Genomic DNA, 24,534 nt, shown 5'->3' with positions numbered 1-24,534 from the left:
TGAGTATTTGTATCCATTCCTATTGTGATGAGGCATCAGTGAGATGTAAGTCTTCAGGTGACGCAGAGATTGGTAGGGAGTGGTGGTGTTGGGGTCACTGGAGCGTCCTTTTTCTTAGCAGACTTCTTTGTTCAGGTGTCTTCAGGTGACGCAGAGATCTCCACCTCATCCTCAGATGAGGTGGAGATCCAGAATTGGTTGGGAGTGGTGGTGTTGGGGCCACTGGAGGGTCCTTTTTCTTAGCAGACTTCTTTGTTTGCTTGCCCTCTCACTTCTCCTCAAGGGCTTGCTGGGAGGACTTCTCTGAAGTAGCTTCAAAAAATGGCTCTGAGCACTGTGGGACTAAACTGCTGAGGTCATCAGTCCCCTAGAACTACTTAAACCTAACTAACCTAAGGACATCACACACACACATCCATGCCCGAGGCAGGATTGAAACCTGCGACCGTAGCAGTCGCGCGGTTCCAGAGTGCCTAGAACCGCAAGGCCACCCCAGCCGGCGAAGTAGATTCAGGCATGGAGGAAGACGGTGAAGCTCTTCATCCAGCAGCTTTTGGCTCCTTTAGCCACTGGCGAGTGTCCACTGTGGCATTAGTGGGGACCTTGGGAGAGAGGGTACCAGGGACCCCTTCCCCACGAGAGGAGCAGCCGGACGAGGCTGTTGCTTCTCCAGCTGGGAGGGGGGGGAGGACTGATGTCCCCTGAGTTTGGGGGAGCCTTGCTCCTGAAGTAGGTACATTGGGAGCAACGGAAGGTTATCTACCCTACCACCAAAGGGGCAGATGTATTCTGTAGGCCCCACTGTTTGTGGCACAGAATGTGGTATGACTGGTACTTATGATGGTGATGGTTATGTAGCTATAGCGTATGTGGATGTCAACCGAACGGGTTGTAATCATTCAAATTTACGTTTAGCCTCAGCAGGAAGACATGTGCCCAAATTTCCAGCACATAAAGCACTGCATAGGAGGAGGGACGTATGGTTTAATGTCACAGTGGTAAACTATCACCTTGACCTTTTCAGGCAATGAATCACCCTCAAAGGCCAAGATGAAGGCACCGGTAGCAACCTCGTTGTCTTTCGATCCCCTGTAAACACGTTGGATGAAATGAACACCCCACCATTCTAGATTGGCGCGGAGTTTGTAGTCAGACTGCAAGAGGTGGTCGCAATGGAAAATAATCCCCTGGATCATGTTGAGGCTTTTATGGGGGCTGACGGAAACAGGAATATCACCCAGCCGGTCACAAGCGAGTAACACCCAGGATTGGGCTGGGGATGGTGTATGAATCCAGACTGCACTGCTTCTCATCTTGGACAGCATCGTCACATCCCCAAATTTATCCTCAACATGTTCAACAAAAAATTGAGGCTTCATAGGTAGAAAGGAGCCCCCGTCCATTCTGCTACAGACTAAATACCGAGGCAAATATGATTTATTTCTGTAGCCCCACGTTCCTCCCATGGTGTAGTGAGGGAGGGAATTAATTTAGGGTCATATCTGTCAGCACTGTACTTGATCTTGCCCTTCTTAGAGACTGCTGGTACCGTACGGTCACCAACAGAAGATGACTTAGTCCGCTTCACTGCGTGTCATCTGCCCTGATGCTACCCACTCTGATCAGGGGCTCTTCCCACGCATGCCACCCAGCCACAGCAAATGCCACCTGGTATGCTGGCCATTACCGGGAGTCCTGATGCCCCAGGAAGACTGGCATCTACTCCTTGGCATATGAGGGGAGTTTACAGGTCAGGCATCAGCAGTGCAATCCCTGTGTTGTCAGGGGGCTACCACCAAATGGGTACATGACGGCCTCACCACAACAGACTGGCTACCGTGCTGGATATTGGGAACAGAAAAATCCAATACTGTCATGGGGGTGAAAGAGGACAGGAGACATCAACAGAAGATGCCATAACCCGGAAAGTGTCCTGGCCCAAACAGTTGAATTGCAGGTGGAGATGCAAAGCCTTGACAAGAGGTTCAGGAGATCAAATCTAAGGGCACTATGGATAACTCGTGCACCACGTAAGGCGTCCTTCCCAATATTGCCCGCACTTCTGTAGAATTTGGAAAGTGGCAGATCAAACCATAAAATGGGACCTGAACTTACAGGGCTAAAAAGTGAGAGACTCCTTTTAGTCACCTCTTATGACAGGCAGGGATACCTCAGTCCTGTTCTAGCCCCCAGACCCACAAGGGGAGGCATATCTGAGCAATGTCTTAAATTCAATGCAAAATTGCCTAAGTAGGAGAATACATGAGGTAGCAGAAAATTTGGGATCAAAATAAGATTTTTTGGTTTAGGATATATACAACATCATGACAAACTGTAAGGAAAAATACATGGGATGAGGACTGGATTACAAAACATGGCAAAAAATCATCATTCCATCAGGAACAAAATGTCTGCTCACAAAGTTACATTGGCTATTAAAACAACTGAAAAGTTTGAAGAACAAAATGTTGAGCATTCACAAAATTTTCCAACTTTGGTACTTCCACCTATTCATATACATACAAAAAATTTTAGCTAGGAAAGTTCCGAGCTTAAAGAACAGGTTATGGCAACTATAATTTGAATATTTTCCCAAGTCGAGTGTCAGGATAATGGAAAAGTGTACACAGCTGAAATTAGCATTATTGCTTATTATAAGCTCTTTCACTGGTGTGAAGGTATTTTCACATGAACAAAGGCAACTACAGAAACAAAGTAACTCAATCATAATAAGTACATTCTTACTCTGTAATGAGCCACCAGAGACTATACGCCCCTTATACCAAAAATTCAGAAAATGTTCCTGAACAACCAGTGAAATTTTGTCAGTTGAATTTGGGTTCACTCCGTATAAAGTACACTCATTTAAACAATCATAATGCATCTGTATATTCACAGATGAAAAGTGTTAGTTTTCAAATAAGTTGTCATAATCTACATCACAATTATATATCAGAAATACTATCACTGTGACAGAAACATTACTAACAAGTTCATGAACAATAAGTTTCAATGACTTTCTGCTCTCAGTAGAAAAACTTATTAGGCCATGCATAACAGTTTTCTAACAAAATATTAACAGAATCCATATTAGTAGTTAAACTCCTCACATGAATCCTGCACAACAGTTTTATCTCTCCTTATTAATGGATCTTCCTCACAATAAATAATATTTGTCTCATATGAAGTAGTTTCATTTTAAAAGTAAAACATACTTAGAATTTAATACTGCTACCCCAACAGTGGACCGCTGAGTGAACATCGAGGCTACAAAACTCCACTGCCGAGCTTGTGGATCCCATCTTTCCACCGTGTTGAGGTAGCTCCAGCCATCGTGACCACCTACAGCATACAGTGGTCCTTCTAGAACAGCAACACCTGTCAAAAGAATGTATTCATTTTGGGTTAATAGTATATTACCGATTTCTGATCACTATGAGCTGATAGATGTGTATAATGGGCAGTCAAATGAAAATGAGCCAGATGGGAAGTATTATTTTAAAATTAATCACCATAACTGTTAATACATTTATCTGATGGCAAGACAGGTACAAGTCAGTCCATACCATCCTGAGAAAAGCAAATCTATGGCCACGAATGTCTTCTCTTCAGGATGAGCCCACATGCTGCCAAGATCGTTTTGTCTACACTGCACAAGTTAGACATAGGTTCCACCTTTTATGCAAAAACAGTCTTTTCTCTTGTTACTCAAACATGTTTCAGCATCTCTGTGCCATGTTTTGTTTATTGAAAACTGTACAAAAAGAACATATTTTAGGTTTTAACTGATCAATGATGTCAGGCCTAAAGACGGGTTTTGTTTGTTTTTGTTCTTCCCATGATTTTACTTTATATGGTTTGTCAGGATTATATGCATGGTATCCTGTAGTGATAGCTTATCTGCCAACCAAATGATGTAAATGTGAATTTTATTGGCAAGTTACACATTCCTTGATTTACAAAAAACTTGATTTTGGTATGGTAAAATGTTTTGTGTATATATTTGTTATTACTCACATTTTGTTGTGGCTGATCCTTCTTTTGCATTCTGAGGGCACTACACACACACACACACACACACACACACACACACACACACATATATATATATATATATATATATATATATATATATATATATATTACTGTAGCTTGTGTAATGTCAGTTTCACAAATGCCTTTTCACTTTGCAAAACGTGGTGAGCACGTGTGTGTGTGTGTGTGTGTGTGTGTGTGTGTGTGTGTGTGTGTGTGTGTAAGCTCCTTTAGGCATTTGTGTTGCCTCTTCTGTAAGGTTCTTTTAATGTGTTAAATAATGTGCCTTTACAGAGTACAGGACACCATACAGATAATTCTGAAAAACCATATAATGTAAAATCATGGTAAAAACAAAAACAAGAAGAAACTGTATTTAGGCCTCACTTTGTTAGATCAGTTAAAACTTAAAATATGTTTACTGTTTACAGTTTTCAATAAATAAAACCTACTGATGATGGCACAGAGGTACCAAAACATGTTTGAGTAACAACAATAATTGTAACTGCACGCAAGTGGGGGAGAGGGGGGGGGGGGGGGGAACACACACACACACACACACACACACACACACACACACACACACACACACAAGAGCAGAAGATTTGCTGGGAAGCCCTTACACATCCTCTACACAGTCCCCATCTCTTCCCATGCAATTTCCACATTTCTGGAGCTGTGAAGAGAAACTTCTGATGAAAAGGTGCATGCTTGGATACAATCACTCTTCCGTAGGCAACCATGAACATTTTTCCATGAAGGTATTGACTATCTTGTCTGCCAGTGGGATAAATGTATTAATAGTTATGGCGATAAAACTTTTTAAATAATAAATAGTTTACTTACTTTTTTCCATCTGTCTCATTTTCACTTGACTGCACCTTATATGTAAGCAGTGTTAATTAGCTGACTGACCATTAGCAGAATTTTACAGATATGTATACCAAACTTCTATACAGGGTAGTAAAACCACGGATTCTGGCTTAACCTTCCACATGCCCAAGCTTATCAAAGAATGACATTATAGTTAACCTACAAAATAGGAAGTAGTGTTCTGAGGATCTGGTACCAATTAGCACCTCACACTGAACACCAATGAGAGATGCTTTTTACTTGTTTTACAGCACATCACAGTTTTCTTTACATTAAATTGCTGCGAAATACTGTCTAGATTATGTGATAATACAGAAGCTTCTTGAAAATGAAGAAACTTATGCACTGATTAAGTCCATCAAATGAAAACCAGTGTCTGTGAGTGAATCTGTTCAAGTAGACTCAACCATTTTGCTAGTGAATATGCTGCTGAAAGCTCTTGGTCCAATGATATGCCTCATGTAAGAGCTCTTCCATACACAGGTATCTAGATTTAATAAGGATAATACTTTTGATTGAAAATGAGAATATGGATACTCTTTACCTAGCATTACAACAGGAGCATAGAACAAAACTAATACGAGGGTGGTTTGGTAAGTCTGGTAAAAAAGCAATAATAAGAGTTTATTTCGTAAGCAATTCACCTTGCTTCTCAACGTGATCTGCTTTGAGGGATATATACTTGGTGCAGTGAACCTCCAGCTTTTTCATATGGTCAAAAAAAACAGGTTCTGTCAAACTTTGCAAAATACTCATTGACTGCAACTATCACTTCCTCATCTGATGAAAATTCCTTCCCGGCAAGCCAAAGTTTCAAGTTAGGGAACAGGAAGATGTCACCTGGGGTTAAGTCTGGTGAATAGGCTGGATGAGGATCCAATTCAAAGCCCAATTCATGCACTTTCACCATTGTTATCACTGATGTGTAGGACACCTAATGAAAGAGCACTTTATTGTGTGTCAACCTTGGTTTGTTTTCAGCCAACGTAAGTTTCAAATGATCCAACTATGAAGCATAATATGGTCCTGTTACAGTTCTGCCATTTTTCAAGTAAGTAATGAGAATCACTCCTTGGGAATCCCAGTGGACATCACCTTATCAGCTGACAAAATAGTCTTTGCCTTGTTTGGTGAACTTTCACCACCCATTGTCCATTATTGTGACTGCTGTTTTGACTCCTGTGTGTAATGATGGACCCAGGCTTCACCAACAGTCACAAATCGGTGCAAGAAGTCTTGCAGCCTGTGATTAAACATCACCAGACATTGTGCTGAAATGCCGTGTCAGATGTGCTTTTGGCCGACTGTGAGCAATCGCAGCACCCATCTCACACACCACTCTTCCATAGCCAATACTCCATGCTAATATTACGCACTCACTCAGTTGAGATGCTCGTAATCCCACCAATCTCATGAATTTTTGTTTAGTGGACTTGCATTACCATATCATGGATTTTGTCAATAGTTTCCTTTTTGGTGGCCTCAATTGGACAGTCAGAGTACATTTCGTCCTCAGTGTTTGTCCAATTACATTTAAATTAATTAATCCTTAAGTAAATGGTCTTCAATGATGGTGCACAGGCCAAGTGAACTTCACCCAATTCTGTTTTGATTTGTGTGGCAGTCCAATCCTTCAAGTGAAAATATTCAACAGCAGCATAAAACTCTGTTTTCTCCATTTTCAATAGCAGTCAACACACTGTCCAGTTCATATTGCTGTTAACAGTGAGCTGTATGTGGTACATTGTTGAAATTCTTTATATTGTCCTTGGAACAACCAAGCTCACTAACCATAAAGACATAACAAAAATGTTCCATTCTTTCATGGAAATTTACCGCACTTGTCAAACCACCCTCATATAATTCAAGTGCTTTAGATTCCTAATGTTATCCAGAAAGGAAAGCTGCAAAGTTTTTCAAATTAATGATGATGTCTGTTTCTTTTTTGGTCTGTTGGCTACATCTGGACTGATTTACTCTGATCATGAAAATTAAGTCAATTTGTGGGCAACAGGCTGTACAAGTGGAGAAATATTTTTAACACGAAGTAGAAGCAAGAGTCTATCTTATTATACAATGCACATTGTTTCTAAATAAACACCTTCCTATGTAGTTTAAACTGTTAACATACAACAGTGCAGTGGACCACCTGGCTAGAAGGTTCAAACACAGGTGCAAAAATTTAGGGATGATGAAACGCTATTGGCTACCCCCTTTACAGACAAACAATCCAATCTGTATTAACTGATCTAAGGAAATGATGGTAAATTAAAGCTGGTTGGCTGAATGAGGTTGATCTCATTCCTACCAAATGTAGTTACAATGAGTTAACCACTGGGCCATCTCTATCACTGGTGGAGGAGTTTTATCACTATGCTTGGGTTAGACCCAGAACTATTCAGCAATGCTTTGCAGCATGAGTGGATTGACACTTGTTTTTATCTGCGAGATGTGTAGAGTAAGCTCACAGCTCCCCCTGGTGTTGTTGAAGAGGAATAAGCTGTGGGCTGGCATCTTGTATCACACTGTCCCTCTATCATCTACATCATTCTACAGCAGAATTATTCAACATAAAACACAGATACAACTGTACAATCACTAATAGGTCTAAGGAAGGTACTGCAAACCCTCTTCACTTGAATCACGTCACAAAAAGCAGAGAGAACTTTCCATATTGGTAGCAACTGGTACAGAACTAAATAATTTTAGACAGGATAAAAGATAAGCACCTATTTCTCTAATTCACTAATGTTTTACTTATTTCTGTGCTGACTGACACTGTTGTGTACAAGCCAGCAACTCTGCTCCCTGCTGCTGCTGCTGCCGCCACCGCCATCTTGTCAATAGCAAAGTAATTTTAAGTATATGAGTAGTGTGTTATCCACCTTGACTTATCAACCTTTATGTGAATGTTATGGCAACAATGATCTCTGTCAGAAGCTGAAAACTGTGCTAGCACACAATATTATTGAAAGTCTAATTACCTTATTTGTAAGATGAGGATTCACCCCAAATTCATAATTCAAAAACAAAAGTACAAGCTCATCTTACATTCACAAATAAAGCTTGGGTTGCTATGGTCTATGAGGGGGTCATCTTACATTTGCAGATAACACTTTGGTAGTTTCCATTACAAGCAGAAATTTCAGAAGGGTGGGATGTGATGCAGTGGCACCAGCTTGCGCACAGGGTAGTGGCAAACAGGCAGTAAATTTTGTCACGCTGCCAACCATGGTAATGCGTCCCGTGTACCATGCTTCAAAATAAATAAATAAATAAATTCAGAACTGAACTGACTTTACCAATGGACAAATAATCGACAATAACATACATTTCTACAGGGGACAAATTAATTCTAACATAAATACCTTTGCGCATAAAACATGAAACACAGCACAACAAAGGATCAGGTTCAACAATGACAACAAAGCATCTGTTTCTCAATAGCAATTTTGATTTTCAACGTTGGCAAAAAATGAGGAAGTGAACTGTTAGCCTGAATTGGTTCAATTTTTGGTGATTCAGCACCAGAGCTAAGAAAAAATAACATATTATTGTTATTCAGTTTGCTTAATGCTGTAAGTGGAGCGAATATTAGTAATTGATAATTAATGCAAATCACAGGCATGACCATTGAGAAATGTAGATCTATGAGTTTGCAGTTCACAATTGGTTCACACAGACAACACGACACTGATTTTAAGTTCATAACTGCAAACAACTGAACAGCAGGAAGAAAATTCTATGTCCCACAAGCAAATCATAGCAGATGAAGAATAAATTCAAGGTCACCAATTCTAGATGCCAGTCTTTCAAGAGATGACATCATGAAACATCTCGTGCATTGGAGCAGCAGGTTGTTCAGAATGTGCCAAATAAAGACAATTTAGGCTTTCCAATTACTCAAGAAATTATCCAAATGAAGACATTGGAAATAAAGAGGAATTCTCCAACAGCATGCATTGCAGAATTCAAAGGAAGTATGAGCTGGTGGGTGGAGGAGATGATGATGATGATGATGATGATGATGATTGGGGGGGGGGGGGGCATACATAATGACACAGAAAAACACTAGCTCAGTGACTTAAACTGGTGTTTGATGAAAAACTGCTTGTTTATCAGCATCATATAATCTATCTAAGATAAAATCACAACTTTTGATCATATGGAATGTTAAACTATTTTTAAACAGATTTTAAGATCTTTTATCAATAAATCAGTCAATAAATTTGGCTAAGCAGAACACATTAAACATAAAACATTCTCAAGGAGTCTCATAAAAAAGAAGGTGGTCATCTTACATTCAGGATCATCTTATATTCAGGTAAATACAGCATTCATAAACATTTGCTCGCCTGTCTATGAAAAACTACACCAATACTGCTTGCAGGAAAATGGGTGCCTCTATCCTTCAGTACTCAGGGATACTATTTTCAGTACTGAGCAACTTTTATTGGCACTTGAAAAGCAGGTAATGACAAACAGCTTATGATGTCAGCTGATTCCACATGTAAGCACTCTTTGTGTAACCTACCATACTGGAAAACTACACAAAGACATTGAAAGTAAGACTGATTCGTTTTCCCCGTAACATGGAAATGGATCACTTATTCCAGAGATACATTGTACAGTAATACTACCTACTGTGTCACCTCTACCTCTAAAAGTGTGTAGCAGAAATTGTGTAGTACCCCATAAATTCAGCATGGTGGAAACAGCTGATAGTGGAACTTTGTTAAAACAAAGTTTATAGAAAAAGATAGTGCAACACTGTAGGTTCAAATAAAGCTGATGTCTGATAAATAAAATCATTACCCAAAAGAACACACACAGTTATTACGCATTACTGAATAATTTTGCAAGTGTATTTTCACTTCACTGAACATAAATACATAATCTTAGCATCTTCTCAAAGAGGAAAATCTGAAGCTTTTACACTGGCTTTAGGTGTGAGCTCCACATGTATAATGAATGACAGTCCGATGGTAATCTCTTTACGATGAAACCCTCTCAGGCAAACTTGGTGCAATTTTTGTAATGGCTATGATACAGCATATTTTCGTTTCTGACATCACTGGATTGAAGGGCTGTAAATACTCTCCTTGATAGAAGTCCAAAAGAACTGAGAGTCTGGTGGCCATGAGCAAAAATTTTGTGTATCTATCAAAGAATCAAAGAACCTGATTGATTTAGGTAAGGTAGTAAGTTAGTTGATATGTCAATGTGGTGAGGTCCTACCATCATCAAAATTGAACTCCTGTTCTCTTCCTTCATCTAGCCAATATTCCAAGATGTCATGTACATATGTCCTGGGATAACTTTCTTGAAAGAAGCTGGGATAAACATGTTGCTTGTAAGTAGCACAAATTTGCTTACTTTTGTACTATCACATTTAATTTCAGATCCCCTAATTCTAATATTAAAGCTTTTGACTTTCAGAAATAAATGAAGTGTCACCTGTTAATTTGGAATGACTTATTCCAACAAACCCTCTTCTTTTCCAGTAATAGCCATAAGTGTCTCACAAAATGCCTGACATTATGGGCATCATACGGTGTTGCAATGTGTGTACCTTTGCAGTTTTGACAGTAACACACAGCACTTGCTTTCACACATTCTTACTGACTGTTGTATTTGTAACAATTTGCTCACTCCCCATGATGATTGTCTGTACATTCTGCAGGGAATTTGGTTACATTTATTGACTGTATCTCCATTTACACATGTCTCATATCACACCCTTTCATTGTGACAATGCATCCTCTGTCACAAATTTGTTGTAAGACAGACATCACAGTAGGAGAAGAATGTCCAAATTGCTACAAAATGTCTGCTGAACTTCAACACTGTCACATATTTACATCTAGTGTTGATAATGAGAAGCACGAGTTACGAAATTAGCCAGTAAATCTACAATCAATCGATCGATGTAAGTTGTATATGTAATCATTAATGATCTCCAATCGTAAATACAAATTATGAATTTTCACACAATTCTAAAGAACTATGGTGTCTTTTGATTTAGGCACATCAACTCTCAGTAAAACAAGCAATGTTATTACCATTATTATGCACTCTAAACACATAATTACCTAAACCATGACGATGTGTGGCCATAGGAGGAAGCACATTCCATGTTCTTGCTCTAAAGTCGAAACATTCTGCTGTGTTTAAGGTTTTTAATCCATCGCGACCCCCAACAACATACAGCCTTCCATCAATCACCGCCACACCAAACTGTAATCTTCGACAGTTCATGTGACCTACATTTGACCATTTGTTTGCTCGTAAGTCATATTTTTCAATAGATGTCAACCCTGTCAACAAATAAAACAAACATTAGTTGTATTTGACAAAATAATGAGAAGCATAACTGACAGAGGAACATATATACTGCACGCAATCCTTACTTGAGAACATTTTCACACCAAAAGCAATAAAAGACATGAAGAAATCTGGCAGGTGAAAAAAAAAAAAACCATAGTAAACAATGCCCACTATCCAGTCCACAGAACCCACCATACAAGTTAGTGTTTCAAGTCACTTCCAAATCTCATTAGGTGTTTCAAAGTACTGTTATTTTCCTCCGGCCAGAAAGTGCCAAAATAACACTTCCAATATACTGTACAGCAGTTCACAACTAACTGCCTTAAGCACTACAGTATTTCCAAACTAAGTTTCACCACTAATAGATTATTGGACATTAGTATTATTGTAAATGAAAATTTTTATCAATTAGTTATTGACATGTTTAATGGATCATAATTGCAGCCTCTCACTATCATGTGGAAAGCTGCAATTTTACAATACCAACACCACAGGTTTCCACTCTACTCCAACTGCACAATGTACTCACAGCCTCAGTATTAACTATTCGCTGCTGCTAAATGGATGTTCAGTGCCAACTCAGTTTGGGGATGTGTCTTGTAATTTTGTCCAAGTCTCTCTCTCTCTCTCTCTCTCTCTCTCTCTCTCTCTCTCTCTCTGTCTGTCTGTCTGTCTGTCTGTGTGTGTGTGTGTGTGTGTGTGTGTGTGTGTGTGTGTGTGTGTGTGAAACTGTTTACTGGACTGCCTTCTTTCAAGGAAAACTGTTTATCAAATTTAATATGGCTCACATACAAAAGCAACTTTCCTTTCAAACTAAAGTCCTATCATCAAACTGCAGCTCCATCACATTCACCAACATGGAAATATACAAAGCTTGTAGCATTTTTGTATAAATTATTGCTAACAATGGGAAGGCATCAGACACAGTCTATAGAAACAAAGAACTTAAAAGATAGTTTGGCTGATTAACCCTAACTACTCCACTTTTGAGAAAACCAGCACTGAGGTACGCGATTTGACTCAGAACTGATGGAATTGACAGGTAATTGAAAATTGAACACTTTTTAAAATCATACACAGGGATTACAAACATACTTTCATAAAGATACAGAAAAGACTCTTTTATGACCTCCATTTAAACACTCTTAAAGTTAACATCCTTCAACAAAAGAAGTTTTGGCTAAGCAACCAAAGCACCTGGCTGGGGAATGAAAGACCTGGGTTCAATTCCTACAAGCATTCTGCAGTTCATTTTCCATATGATTTTTCTCTGTATCAAAATTATTGGGTTAATAAGGTAGGTAAATCAATAAACAATAACAATGTAGATCAATGAAATTCTTAGAGAACTTTGATTAGTGAAGAATTAAAATTTTAATTCTTGTTGAATGAAAACGAGTCCCAGAAGGACTGATCCAAATGTGTCAAAGGGACCACAGACAGCTGGCCAATGGATGCTTTCTTTATACCAAGGCTTGGGATAGAAAGTACACAGGTACAGGAATCCAGGTATGTTCTCCTTGTTGTCTGTTCACTCACTATTGGGTAGGGTGAGGGTTTCCAGCAGTAACTGTATACAAGACAAACATAAAATCATGTATCTCCATCCTTAGCCTGTTGCAAATCTTGAGCACACTTGGTGAGTGAATTTTATCACATACATGACAAATAAAATTTGTTTTGTGAAACAATACACCGATCTTCCGTAAGTAATCTAAGCCTTGTGTGGTATGTAATTTGTAGCACATCACAGTTTTGTTTATGTAATTATATCAGGCTGTTTACTGTCACTTTCTACTTGCAGAGTTTTAATAATGGAGGATGCACAGACTTCAACTAGTTGTAAAATAAATACTTGTGAGCAAGCCACAAGCGGGAAGCGAACAACACTGTGTTTTATTTATGCAAGAATTGCACAACGGATGTATTATCCACGCATTACGTGAAGCAAGCAATACAAGTTTTTGGCATTCCAAATTGATAGGAGCACCTATCACTGAGTGGAATGAAATTACTTTTTATGGTGTTAAACTGTATCACAAAGCCAAAGACAAGATGATGAAGTAGAAGGTGTCAATACTAGTGAATCTGAAATTTTAAGTACACAGCTCTACAAAAATTGGCATCACCTTTCACAACAGGCAAATAGCATCACTTACAATTGGTTTTAATTGTGGCTACATGAGCAACACTAACAAAACAGGATACAAGTACCTTATGAACATTCGTTGCAAATTACTGGATAAGGGAGGAAAATGAAACATTGTCGCAGCTGGCTGTATACATAAAATCATGTATCCATATACACTACAATATTCCAACACAGCATATGGATAGTGGTTGCCTGAAGTTTTCCTGTCATTACAAGAAACTACAGACAAATTTGGTTTAACTGATTCATTGAAAAATGTTTATGTCATGAGCTCCAAATCTAGGAAATTGAAAAATTCTGATCAGAAAACATACCTCGAGAGTGTTTCAAAACCATATATTACTGATAACAAGTTCTGTCTCAAATTGGATTTCTGAGGTTGATGAACTAATACTGTAATGTACGATACCTTTTTTGTAGATGAAAAGTGTCCATAGTTTGTACAGTAAAAGAAAGACTGCCGAACTGCACACTTACATCCCACCCACATTATGTTTACTTTTAGCCTCAAGTTAAAAGCTTTATTTCAACACAACACTACTGCAATTTGCTTCTGGAAATCCAGTGGGGAATGCATAACTACGCTGACATAATAACAATCCACAGAATCATTCATGATCAAATTCCAGTATTGATTTTTACAGGGATGTTCTCAAACACATGGTATGCATAAAAATTAATTCCGGACAAAGAAGTATTTTTAAACCCAAATCTGTTTTTCACCATATATTGGAAAGTAACAATGTAGCTGCATGAATATTTCTTTCCTTCAATGTTTTTCGTGCCATGAACATATTTACTTCAAATGTTTATACAACAAGTACCATTCATCTAGTTATTTGAAGGAATGTAACAATATGTAACAGAGTGAAGAAAAGAGCAATTTTAAAATGGCCGGGATTAAAATTTTATTTCTTCATTATTCCAAATTGAGAAATTTATTTACTTGCTTTGTTTTTATTCCTTATTGATTTATTTACCTTATTCAACCCGCTACACCCACCACTTTTGATACAGAGAAAAATATGTGGGGAGCGGCAAATTGCTTATAGGAATCAGAACAGGTTCTCCACTCCACAGCCAGCCACCTTGGTCATTTGGCCAGCAAAGCTTTCATTGCAGGGCCTTAACCTTATGGGTACATAAGTGGCAGTTGTTGATGTTTCTTCTCCCAATGTTCCTGAAAATATTCTTTCACAGACCCCCATACACGATGATTAAAAAGTTTCACTTTCAATTATCCATCAATCCCATCAGTTTTGAGTTGATTGCATGCTGTGAACTACATATACAGTTTTCACAAAAACCAGAGGGTAGTGAGCCAAAATGTCGGAATTTTCATTTTACGTGGTACACAACGAAACTATCAAATGTGAGCCAAATGAGTAAGGCATGTATGAGGCCTTCCCCTTCTAAGTTGTAATTACGAAAGTTAAATAAATACAAACCAAGTGTTCCATCCAGCCCTCCAACAGCATATAAGGATCCCACGGTAGATTTCCTTGGGTGAGTTCTTAGTGACTGCATACGGGGTCGTCGTTCTGGTAAAAGATGGTACTTCAAAGCTTCCATCACCAACTCTCTACAGACACTGTCTTCCTTAAATATTATGTTACCTTCAATACAATCAACTATGAACTGAAACAAAGTTTGGAATATTTCTTGTACAATATAGGTTTTGTATGAGACTACATTTTTATCAATCACAATAACCATTTTTTAAATGTATCATGTGGTTTATAATATCAAACAACATTCTCACAACAACTGTCCAAGTTAATATTCTCATTGCACTAAGGATACTTTCTGGGGCACAGAATACACATAAAAAGGGAAAAAGTATTATTATATTTAAATACGAATTTCACATCAGAGCACCGTTAACAAAACATTTCAAAATTATTTTACAATATTAGTACGTGTAGATTTATTTGTAAACAATGTGAAAAGATCAGCTTGCGAGATCTAACTTTATTACACAGGTGCCCTGTGTTAGCAAACTAAGTGCAGCACATGGGCAGACTGTGTGGCTACAAGATGTAATATTCATAAATGCACGAAATATGTGACAGTTTATGCAAACTAGAAGTTTCAAAACTTAGTTTTTCACTAAAATATTTTGAAATCAAGGGAACCACAACACACAAAATTTACATTTCGAAGTTAAAAATCCCATGCTGTAATTTAGCACATTCTCTCCGTCAGTCTTGGTCACATTCACCAACAGACATACAGTGCTTAACTAGCACTAACATGACATTGTTCAGATGTGAGTAAAATAATAGCTAAAATAATTAGGTAGGAATTTGTGGCTATATTATCATTGAAAAATAAAATGTAAGCCATCAACTCAGAGACGACATTAAAATCTCTCTCTCTTTCGGATGGGCTTCCATCATTTATTAGTTTAAAGGACAACATATTACATAAATTCTTCCAAGTTTTTGCTGTTTTTTGTTGACACTTTATTAATTCATTATATGTCCATCGCAAAAATCTCATTTTGACATTTCTGCCACTGCCAAGTGAGGATATATGTTAACAGTTATTTGTTTTATGTCTCAGATGTAATGACATATATTACATATTGCTTCCTGGGGTATCTTATTTTTCAATGCTGTCATACATGTTTATAACAGCATTTACACAGCACTTGAGAAAACTGTCAAACATACATAAGTGCTATATAAATGCTATTAAAAACATGAACAATAGCACTGAAATATAATAAAAAAAAGACATCCCAGGTTGCACTTTGTAATACATGTTGTAACATCCGAGATGTAAAACCAGTAACCACTTACATATACGCTCCCTTGACAATAGAAAAAGTGCCAAAATGAGCTTCTAGTGATAAACATATGACAAATTAACAAAGTGCCAATAAAAAGCAGCAAAAACATGGAAAAATTTTTGTTATGTTGAAATCTGTTACCCAAAAATTGAAGTGCGAGCTCAGACAAAACATCCAACACTACAACTATATACCATATTCATCCCATTATCAATTAAAATGGCAGACAGATTAACAAGTAAATCAGCTGCTGCATTCTTGTCACAGATTGCACAATTTGTGCCTCAACACCAGAGAGAGAGCATCTAGTGATACGGCGCACACTGCTGAAGAGTGTTACACTAACTACATCCTTAACTGTTTGATGGGTGCCCATAAAGAGCAAAGATGGATAAATTGAACTGATAACTGAAAATATAGGGGGAGGCATCATAACCAATAGTACAATTCCTGTGATTACAATTGTGGGAGGTAAGTCTTTTAAGTTAAATGTCTCATTCAGATAGACTGCATTTAAAGAGGTCCAGATGCATAAAGTGTCACCATGAAAGAAACTTGTTCATATAATCTTACCATTGTGCAGCAAAACATTAAGAGGAAACAAAAGTAACAAACTTCATACCTGTTTGCATGATCTAGTGTATCAAAAGAAGTTCATGTATTATGTCTGTCTGAGCACCATGTAAATACAGGAATTCATGTTAAACATAGAGGACTATAAATTAACAGTCCACTTCTGGAGGGAAAACAGGGATGAGGATGATGATGACTGTAAATATAAGGGGTTTCAACTCAGTGTTTAATAGTTCCTTGTCCTCTCTTGGCATCGGAAGATATAGGTACAAGCCTTTATTTTTATCTCTCTCTTTGTTTAATACATTTTGCATTAAGTACATAATGTGTAACTAGCTTACTAAAATTCAATTGTTAAAATATGAAACTAAGATCACCGTGTAAAAGTTAAAATAGCAACCCAATATATGTAGCTAGTATCTTAGTGTCAGAGACAGAGAGAGATTTCATCAGTTGCACGTTTAGGTACAAAGAACAAATTTTGTGGCATGTAGGGACTAAACCAATTGCAAGAGGCCCACCTTCCCACCTCTGCCAACTATGTGACATGTCATAGTGTTGTCTTTCAGTCTTCTTGTAATATCCACTCCTTCAAAGGAAGTGTAGCACATTGGCTCATAGCTGTTTCATCTTCAGCTAGAATCTCTGATAGGTGGTGTCTTAAGTCCATTTGACATCTCGGGTCTTTGTTAGTCGTACAGTTTTCGAGGGTATGGCAAACTCTTAACGTCTCTCTGGAGTCGCACCACAAGGGTTCTTCCCATCAAAGCAAAAAGTTGTTAGTTCATTTGACATGTTCAATTCTGTGATTACTTCTTCATAATGGAATCTGCCAGACTTTGGTGGTGTGTTTGATGGTCAATATTGGGTTGTGTACTATCTTGTCATTTGTCTTCCCGTTTCTTCATGTTGTGGCATCCAATGTGTGTGTGTGTGTGTGTGTGTGTGTGTGTGTGTGTGTGTGTGTACGTACTTACCATATTTACCAGATTTTAAGGTAAGTTTTTTCCCCAAATTCATCATTTGAAAAATACATGGTTGTTTTGTATTCACAGATTAAACTACTGCTGCTGAGGTCAACATTTTTACATAGTTTAGTAGAGTATATAGTAGTGTCCTATATTTAGAAATGAAGCTTTAGCTATTACGTCACACGCAAATTTATTTTGAAGAATTCGCAAGGGAAGGGCCCGGCAAATGATACTTGCATTCCAACAGCCTTGAGATTTCCCAATACACTGAAGTGCTTGATATAGTGTTGACATTGGTCAAATAGTCATGTGACACTCACATGCGCGGCACTAGTGCAAGAGATACACGAGAAACTATGAACTGGCCACAACAATAGTCTATTGCTCTGATTAAAATTTGTCAGTTTTGTAAAACAAAGGAGGAAATAGCATTAAATTCCATCATTTTTTGTTGTGTATGAACAGGTTTGCAATAAACATTCTCATACATGTTTGGATACTGCATACAAACATTAGTGCCATTTCTTAAGTAAAGATAAGATTCAAAAATGGAAATTTTGCCCTTCAAAAAACATTAGTTGATTCAGAACCAAGACCAATATTTCCTTTGGTTATGAGAGACTGCAAGGATTTAATAGGTAGACTGCAAATGAGAAATTCAGTCGGTGTTCATGTATTAGAATATTAGGCAAAAACGTTATCAGCTTTTAATCAGTTTAGAACACGATGATGACATTCAGTTCATTTACATCTACATGGTTACTCCGCAATTCACACTTAAGTGCCTGGCAGAGGTTCCATCGAACCATTTTCATACTACTACTCTACCATTCCACTCTCAAATGGCACGTGGGAAAAAGGACCACCTAAATCTTCTGTTCGAGCTCTGATTTCTCTTATTTTATTATGATGATCATTCCTCCCTACGCAGGTGGGTGTCAACAAAATATTTTCGCATTCGGAAGAGAAAGTTGGTGATCGAAATTTCATAAACAGATCTCACCACAAAGAATACCGCCTTTGTTTCAGTGACTGCCACCCCAACTCGCGTATCATATCAGTTACACTCTCACCCCTATTGCGCAATAACACAAAACGAGCTGCCTTTCTTTGCAATTTTCCGATGTCATCCATCAATTGTACCTAGTAAGGATCCCATACCGTGCAGCAATATTCCAGTAGAGGACGGACAAGTCTAATGTAGGCTGTTCCTTTGGTGGGTTTGTCACATCTTCTAAGTGTTCTGCCATGAAAGCACAGTCTTTGTTTCATCTACCCCACAATATTATCTATGTGGTCTTTCCAATTTAAATTGCTCGTAATTGTAATTCCTAGGTATTTAGTCGTACTGACAGCCCTTAAATTTGTGCGATTTATCGTATACCACAAATTTATCGGATTTCTTTTAGTACCCATGTGGATGACATCACACTTTTCTTTGTTTAGTGCCAATTGCCACTTTTCACACCATACAGAAATTCTATCTAGATCATTTTCTAATTGGAATTGACTGCCTGACGATTTTACTAGACTGTAAATTACAGCATCATCTGTAAACAATCTAAGGGGGCTTCTCAGATTATCACCTAGATCATTTATGTAAATCTGGAACAGCAGAGGGTCTATGACACTACCTTGCAGAGCGCCAGACATCACTTCTGTTCTACTCGATGATTTACCATCTATCACTACGAACTGTGACCTATCTGAGACTTGCCTTTCTTAAGTGATTTGAGTTGTTTCGCAACACCTAAGATATCTACTTTTATGTCACTCATGCTAACAGCTGTTCTGGTTTCGAATTCTGGAATATTTACTTCATCTTCTTTCGTGAAGGAATTACGGAAAACTATATTTAGTAATTCTGTTTTAGTGACACCATCATCCGTAACATTTCCATCTCCATCGCGCAGTGACGGTATTGACTGTTTTTTGCTACTGGTGTACTTTACATACGACCACAATCTCTTTGTGTTTTCTACCATATTTTGAGACAATGTTTAATTGTGGAAACTATTAAAAGCATCTCGCATTGATGTCCACACTAAATTTCGATGTTCCTTGAAACTTAGCCAGTCTTGGGGATTTTGGGTTCTTTTGAATTTCGCATGCTTTTTTCATTGGTTTTGCAACAGTGTTCCGACATGGTATGTGTACCACGTTGGATTAGTCCTGTCTCTTATTAACTTATGTGGTATGAATCTATCTATTGCTGTTGATACTGTATCTTTGAATTTGAGCCATATCTGGTCTACACTTACATAATTAGCTAGGAAGGAATGGAGACACACACTTAGGAAGGCATCAAGCGAATTTTTATCTGCTGTTTTAAAGACATATTTTGCGTTAATTTTAGTGGTTTTGGTTGATATAGTTTTAAGTCTTACTACAATGACCTTGTGTTCACTAATCCCTGTATCCGTCATGAAGCGCTCTATTAGATCAGGATTATTTGTGGCTAGGAGGTCAAGTGTGTTTTTGCAATCATTTACAATTCGTGTGGGTTCATGAACTAATTGTTCAAAGTAATTCTCAGAGAAAGCATTTAGTACAAGGGGTGGTTAGTACAATTTTGGAAGTTGAAATAAGAAGGAAAATTAATCCAGAATGAAGTGTCTGACAAAGAAAATAAATTGCATTAAACTGACTGTAGCTGCCATCGCAAGAATGAATTACAGCAGCAATACTCGTCATGGAGGTAGTACCCACAGACGTCACTAGATCGCGGGACAAGCTAAAGTTAGAGAATGAGAGTGGATCATAACTGCACTCTTTTGTTTGTGTATTAGTTGGTGTTGTTACATATGACCTGCACGCTAGGAGACACTGCAGTCTGATTTTCATAGCTTCTCTGGCTCAGCCTATGGAAGGGTTGGAAGAGGAGCAATGACTCCAGCTTGGCTGAGGGCTGTAACGACTGCGGAGAGGGGAGCAGTGAGAGAGCACCAGCTTTCATCGTGTTGCCATCCGTGGGAATCTATACCATGTGCTTTGGCTTTATATGAACATCTACCAGTTTTAAACTGCAGTTTGCCTGAATCCATTTCACGTCAGAATTGAACTGACTTTAAAACTGGACCAATACTTAAGAACAGTATTCATTTCCGCAGGAGGTGATAAAAGACTAGACAGGGGCCAGTGGCATAGTTACGTGCTTCTTGCTCAAATGCTGTAGACGCTTGCCATGGCATATGATAGGAGTGAAAGGATGTATGTGGTTCTACACAATCAATGAGAGAGCAGTGGGCAGGTGATGTGTTTGGAAGCAAGGGACATTTGAACATTTTCACACCGGTACAGAAGTGAAATCTGACACGCATTAAAAACGTCCCACCACGACGACATCCTCAGAAATAGTAACATATACAGAAGAAAAGGCCAAATATTGTGACAATGAAGAGACAAATTTCACAGCTGTGGTATTATTATTATTATTATTATTATTATTATTATGCAGACTACTGTGTTAGTACGCAGAAAAGGCAGAAAGGGGAATGGTCCGAAAGTTAATGTAAAACATTTCCTTTTATTTATTTTATTTCTCCTAGTACTATCAAAATGTAAGACAATAAATGGCGTAAGTTTAAAATTGGTATAATGTTAACATTTTGGCAGATACTTTATGTAAAAATTGTAATTTAGATTAATCAGAATATGTTAAAAATAAATTTTTCTCACGGAGGCTCTTAAAAACTGGGGGGTCGTATTCTATTCAAGGCCGTCTTATACTCGGGTAAATATGGTAAGTCAGCACTTGGGATATATAATTTGAGTGTTTACATCCCCATTCTTTCTTTGGCTAGGTTGTCAGCCAGCTCATTACCTGAAATGCCAATGTAACTTGGTATCCAGAGGAAAAAAAGATGGATATCCCTGTACTGCTGAGGGCATACAGTTGGACAGTTAGTCATGGGTGGCAGAGACCAATGCATCTTTTGGATTGTACTTTTTTTATTGTTTGCAGAGCACTCAAGGATTCATGGCAATTCTATCGTGGGAAAGTCATTATGCATTATAATGCACTATGGATGGCAATTAACTCTGCAGTATAAATACTGCATTCTTTGGGTTGAGAACATCATTCTCAATTCCATTTGTGTATGTATGCATAGGCAACTCATTCATTACCTTTAGAGCCATCTGTGTAAAGGAGATTAAAATGTGGATAATCTTGGATGACTGAATAAAATGCACTGTGATAAAAATCAGGAATTGTATGGTCTTTGGGGTCAGTTGGGGAACATGCCCTGGAGGTGTTCACAAGAGAGAGTATGGCATACAAGTAATCGGAGGACAATGAAGCTTGTCGGAGGTCTTCCAGTTGTACTGCTTCCAGCCATCGTGTTCTAAAGCAGTTCATGAGTAAGCAGGCTGCTGGATTGTGGCATAAAATGGGATGACATTCGTGGTTTGGCATTTGGTTGAGCGTGATTAGGTCGTTAAACAAACGTTGCCGGTGTCCTATTTGTAGTGGTGGTACTTGCACTGCCATAAGAACACTATTGACTGGGCTCAGTTGGTAAGCTCTAGTTGCCAATCTGACTCCACTGTGGTGCACAGGGTCTACTATTTCTAGGATAGACAGTGCTAATGACATGGACAATGCTTCCATAGTCCAAATGGGGAAAAAATGAGTGATTTATAAAATGTTAACAAAACAGTTCAATTTACACCTCAGGAACTGTTACCAAGAAAAAGGAGCTTATTGAGTTTGTTCATACAGGAAGTCTCGAGTTGTCATAAGTGTTAACCACACCACAGAAGTCCTCCTGTTCAGCAGGCATCTTCTACTGTCAAGGAGAGTTCCATTCTATTGGAACCACCAAATTAGTTCTTTGCTTTGTTTGTATCCTACCTTTTACCATCTTCTTTTTCTATTTTTGTTGTTTTCCTTCATGTAATGTTTCTGGTCACAGGTTCGGGTAAGACGACGTTCAGACATTTCTTCAAATTTATGGCCCAGTTTCTTTTGACCACTGACTAATATCTGACAACACATGTAATGTTTTGGGAAAACGAAGCAGTAGACAGCGCTGCTGCTATTATGCTGTCAGAGGGATATGAAGTATCTCCTGCTGTATCCGATGGAAGATTGCTGATGGCTCTGTAAGATTGGAAGTCTAGACAGCTGAAGATCTTTCTTACACATAATTTTTTTCATTTTTGTTGTATGTTCTTGGCAGATTTGGTTTTGAAATACTAACTAGGTGGGGTGATACCTAAGACACTGGCATAAATGGTCATCACGTCAACTGGATGCATATCAGGATACAATTGACAGTCCATCATTTTACATTCTTGTATTTTTTTTTCTTTTTTAACTACTGGGCAAACTGCTGATTGGGGGGATTGTGTCCCATGCACTTTACACAGAAAGGCAACTGTTTGCAAGGACAATTTTCGCAAAGTGATCTTACACAGTTTCCACATTTTGGGTCTGCCGTGCAGCAGAATGGCACATGTACAAAACACAACCATCGATAATGTCTAATGGGCACTGGGGCGTAAGGTGTCATGTCACACCCGCACACCATAACTTCAACAAAGTTCCTCCAAAAGCTAAGATGAAGGTGCCTGCTCTGTTATCTAAAGGACCTTTTTGTACCTGTTGGACATAACGTATACCTCACCATGTTAGATTAGCTTATAGTTTCTCGGCTGTCTGGACTGTAAGGCCTCTGTGAAAGATCACTCTTTGTATCATGTGCAAAGTTTTATGCGGAATAACAGTCTCTGGTATTTCATGTAGTCTTTCATATGCCTAAAGTGCTTGAGTTTGTGCACCAGACATGGCTTTAATCAATAGTGATCCATTTTGCATTTTTTCCAATGTGCCTATTTCTCCAAATTAATCTTCAACTTGTTCAGTGTAAAATAATGGCTTAGTCATTGTAAAAGTTATATCCATCTGTTCTTGTACATACCAGGTTCTGAATAAATTGTGTCTTCCGGCTTGTCCCAGAGAAGGCAAGATGCAAGAGAACAGAGTTCAGGAAGCTGAACCACCACTTCGTATGAATTACACTCACAGGCCATGGGCAATGTAGGAAACATTGAACGGAGAACCCAATAAATAGTGAGAAGAGAAGCAATCCCGCAGACAGTCTCCCCTTTTCACCTCTCCTTACACCGGATCACCTCCCCTACACTGGGAAACACCAAATTCATGTTACACCTCTTAAAGCTCCCTGTGCAGACTTTACAAGTCAACAGGTTTGAGATTTTACCTCCCAGGGGACAACTAGACACCAACACTGAACCCTCCTTAGTAGATCTACTGGCTGAAGAGGGCAATATGCATGAAACTTTATACTGCACTGCTTATATAAATATGCAGTGTCATGGGAAAAATGTAGCTGTCCTCATTGACACTAGGGTGTTAATAGACTGAGAGCAGCAGTGCTTGCTTGTGAGGCCACACAAGGGATGGCAGAAGTCTGGTTTTCACCGCACCTTGTCCACACTGCCCTGCTGGGCGTTGCCTTCTCCTGGAAGGCCACATGGCTCCTTCAAGGACTACCAGCCAGTAATGAGCCATGCCCCTAACTCAAATAGAAATACCAACACCAACTGCAGTATGAAGGTCCATGTAGTAGGTAGTTGGCACACCCAACTGATGGCTCCTCACCTTGTCTGCCTGTTTATCTACATTGAGGATGTCAAGATCAGTTTGTATCATCAGTCCTTTTGTCAACAGCTGCACATGGACCTACATTTGCTGCCAGTTGATAGCCTTACCTAGCAGACCAACAGTTCTCCATCACTGACTTTGTTGTTCCTCAGTGTTATGTACAGTACAGGACTCAGAC

At 38.6% G+C, this 24,534-nt stretch overlaps 1 protein-coding gene across 2 annotated transcripts in view; it reads right to left on the bottom strand.

The window, feature by feature from the left end:
* LOC124555516 (kelch-like protein 5) overlaps positions 1-24,534 on the bottom strand; it is a 318,356-nt gene that overhangs the window by 33,262 nt on the left and 260,560 nt on the right. For both annotated transcript variants that reach the window (XM_047129462.1, XM_047129463.1), the window contains 3 exons: positions 14,836-15,025; positions 11,001-11,225; positions 3,216-3,378 (listed from right to left, as the gene is read on the bottom strand). In XM_047129462.1, the coding sequence (XP_046985418.1) occupies positions 3,216-3,378; positions 11,001-11,225; positions 14,836-15,025 (578 nt within the window). The remainder of the gene's footprint in view (positions 1-3,215; positions 3,379-11,000; positions 11,226-14,835; positions 15,026-24,534) is intronic.

The sequence above is a fragment of the Schistocerca americana genome, chromosome X, assembly GCF_021461395.2.
Source record: "Schistocerca americana isolate TAMUIC-IGC-003095 chromosome X, iqSchAmer2.1, whole genome shotgun sequence".
NCBI lineage: Eukaryota > Metazoa > Arthropoda > Insecta > Orthoptera > Acrididae > Schistocerca > Schistocerca americana.
This window is presented reverse-complemented; position numbering and strand designations above follow the sequence as displayed.